The sequence below is a fragment of the Cystoisospora suis genome, assembly GCF_002600585.1.
Source record: "Cystoisospora suis strain Wien I chromosome Unknown contig_2419, whole genome shotgun sequence".
NCBI lineage: Eukaryota > Apicomplexa > Conoidasida > Eucoccidiorida > Sarcocystidae > Cystoisospora > Cystoisospora suis.
The window spans coordinates 710-3760 of record NW_027155218.1 but is presented as its reverse complement, the minus strand read 5'-3'; the positions used below and the strand labels follow the sequence as shown (position 1 = coordinate 3760).

The following is a 3051-nucleotide window of genomic DNA, read 5'->3' as shown; positions in this document are numbered from 1 at the left end:
AGTGGACACTCGGGACCTTTTCCAGAATCGACAAGCAACCCTGCGACGACTCCGAGCAACATCGAAGATGATGCAGAGAACTGTGCTCATCCTCTTGATGACCGGGCAAGCAAGGGACGGACAGGTTCTAATGCGGCTGCGCGCCTCTCTTCTCCTCGGGGGTCATCAGTGGGTTCGGGCACAGGAACGGCGTTTGGAGACGGCGGCGTCCGGAGTGCGGCAGGAAAAGGAAAAGTGGCAGCGGGAGCGAAGGGAGTGTGCACGACGGGCAATGTTGTTAGAAACGATGCTCGGACCCAGGTACCTTCTCCGTCGCTCTCGGCCGCTTCACCTGATGCCGCGGTCGCTGCCGCTGGCGGCTCAACACCACAGGCTTTAAGGCGTCTTGTTGGGGGTATTTCATTCAATAGAAACGGCAACGCCTGGGTGGCGAGCTGGGTAACTAGAAGCGACTTCAAGCACCGGTACAAATACTTCAAAACAGCGGACTTTGGTTTCGAACAAGCCAGACTTCTTGCGGTTCGGTTCAGACAGCACAAGTTGCTTTCGGGTGATGCTGTCGTTGAGGCGTCCGAGCTCAATCAGCGGGGCCACGGAAGTGGAGGGACGTGTGGAGGCCAGCTAGACCATGGGGGGACCGGTGTTGGTGGTGAAGGAGTTACATGCGGGTTTGATGACGATGTAGCCGCTGGAGGTTTGTTAGGGGGTGAGGAAGACTGTGCAGGCCTTGATGGAGCTGGTGGTGATAGCAGCTCGGATATTTCGCTCTCGAAAGGTCGTTCAGCAGCTGGAGGCAGCGGTGGTCAGGTGGGTACCGGACAGAGGCACATGGCATCTGGGGGAGCAGCTCGAGGGGACACCTCGTTTTTTCGGGTTCCGGATTGTCCTGTGGAAGGTGTCTATTACCGAGAGGGGGGCGGGGGTGTCACTGGAAGTGGGTCTGCCTCGTGGCAATGTCGTTGGACGGTCGGGGGGAAGAAATTCAGCAAGACGTTTGCAGTAAACAAATACGGCCCAGAAAGGGCCAGGGAGCTAGCCATTCGTTTCCGGCTGCAGCAAATGGAGGCCATTTCCGCCGAGCATGAACAGGCAGCTCTCCGGGCGGAGGAGGGTGCCGGGGAGCATCCTGTGTTGTCTTCTCAGGGTATGCTAGCTCCCGGTGAGGGGGGAGGCCAAGGAGGCGCCGCTCACCACCTTGTTAAAGACGAGATTGAAATGTCCCCAAACCGGCAGCTTCGAGATCTGTCTCTCTCCTGGTCAGATAGCGGAGGTCCTGAAGATTCTGAAGGAGGAGGTTTAAGCGCCATTTCTCCGCCCGTCACTGAAGGAAGAAGAGACGACCCTGTTTCTTTTTCTTCAAGCGGTCGTGTGTACCATCAGGAAGAGGGCGCGTTCTCGGGTCTGTTAGTGGGAAGGTCCAGGGGAGGCGTTGGCACGGACAGGAGTTGCATATCGGGAAGGAATTTTCAGGCGGGAGTGAAGTTCGATGAGGCATCTGGTGCTTGGAAAGCATGGTGGAGAATTCATGGGGGTAAGGCCGTTTTCAAGGCATACGCTGTCTCCAAATATGGAGACGCGGTGGCCAGGGAGAAAGCGGAAACAGCTATGCGAGCGAAGGCTTTAGAGTTGCAGGTCATGGGTGTTTCCGAGGAGGAAGACAGCCGGGGGATCTCTACGATAGAGTCATCTTCGCCTGATGGGGCGAGTGTCTCTTCTCCCTCCTTGCGAGCACACCAAGCAGCACGTGGTTCCCCGTACCAGCACAACCCGGGAAGTCTCCTACTTCGTAGGGCACACGGGGGAAATGTCGCCATGTCGTCTCATCGAAGACGCGGCGCCAGAGGTGGTTATTTGCTACCAGGGAGCAGTCAAGGCAGCAGTGGCGGGGTTAATGGAGGGCCAGGTGGCTGGGTTTCAGAAGGTGAAGATTTAGAGGAGCACGAGATGCGGGTCATAGAGGAATGGGACAAGCAGGTCCCAGGGAGCGTGTTTCTTCAGCAGTCTCCGTATTGTCTCTCTTTCGGAGGAGGAGGGAAGTGGGTAGCTTCTTGGGGTGTAGGAACAGGTCGTTTGCTTTTGAGAAGCTTTCCGGTTGCTCGCCTAGGCTTCGTCAGGGCCAAGGCAATGGCGGAGAACTGGAGGCGATCTAAACTTCTAGGGCTTTACCGTGCAGAGCAAAAGAGGAAAGAATTGGAGTCGAGAGAGGCTCTCATGATGGTTGCAGCGAATGCCCATAGCAAGCTGGCGTCCTCTCTTGGTGGCGGAGGAGCAGGAGGAAGTAGAGCAGGAGGAGGTAGTATTAGTAATGTTGGGGTTGCAGGGATTGATGGGACCCCTGCAAGTGGTTTGTCAACGGTATCTGTGACACCTGGACTTTCTCCTGGAAACAGCACGACATCCGGCGGGAGGAATCAAGGAGGGGAGAGGAAGGCAGCGCCTTCTAGATCGAGGAACGGTGGTTTCACGACGTCATCTGCGCTTGAACTTTTCTTGCGAAATGCTCAGACTACAGAAGCATCCCTTTGTAACTTGAGACTAAAGAGTGCTCTCTCATTTGGGGCAGATGACAAAGAGAAATTAGGTAGCGACGCGGTGGCTTCATCATCAGGCCATCTGCCGAGCGGTGTCACATTACAGAATGTTTCTGACACGATTCTGCCTCCTCATCGACGAAACTTGGGAGTCCCTTCTGATGTCTGTGCTTCCTTAGACCAGTCGAAAGAATTCGATGGCCTCAAAAAAGAAGCGAACAGACAAACGGAGGATGGGAGAGTGTCCTCTCTTGTTGGCAGCGGCTCGTGGATGAAAAAGGCGGATGGCGAGCCGTCCTCTGGAGGAGAAGCAGGTGTATCCTTCGATGCCGAAACTCAGACGTGGAAAGCGGTTCTGGTGGATCTACACGGAAATCCCATAGTCCAGACTTTTTCAGCCGCCGCTGCGGGGAGCGTAGAGCTAGCGCGTAAACAGGCCGTGGCGAGTCGGAGAGCTATGGAAGTAGAACTGCTCAGAGAATACTTTGATCGTCCCACGGAGCTGTATCAAGGAGTTTCA

The 3051-nt window shown here is 55.7% G+C and overlaps 1 protein-coding gene across 1 annotated transcript in view; it reads left to right on the top strand.

The window, feature by feature from the left end:
• The window catches only part of CSUI_005051 (ap2 domain transcription factor ap2viii), a 5803-nt gene that overhangs the window by 2043 nt on the left and 709 nt on the right, over positions 1-3051 (top strand). The window contains exon 1 of the mRNA XM_068065231.1: positions 1-3051. This exon is cut by the window's left edge and continues 2043 nt beyond it; it is cut by the window's right edge and continues 709 nt beyond it. Coding sequence (XP_067922779.1) covers positions 829-3051 — 2223 coding nt within the window. The 5' untranslated portion in view covers positions 1-828.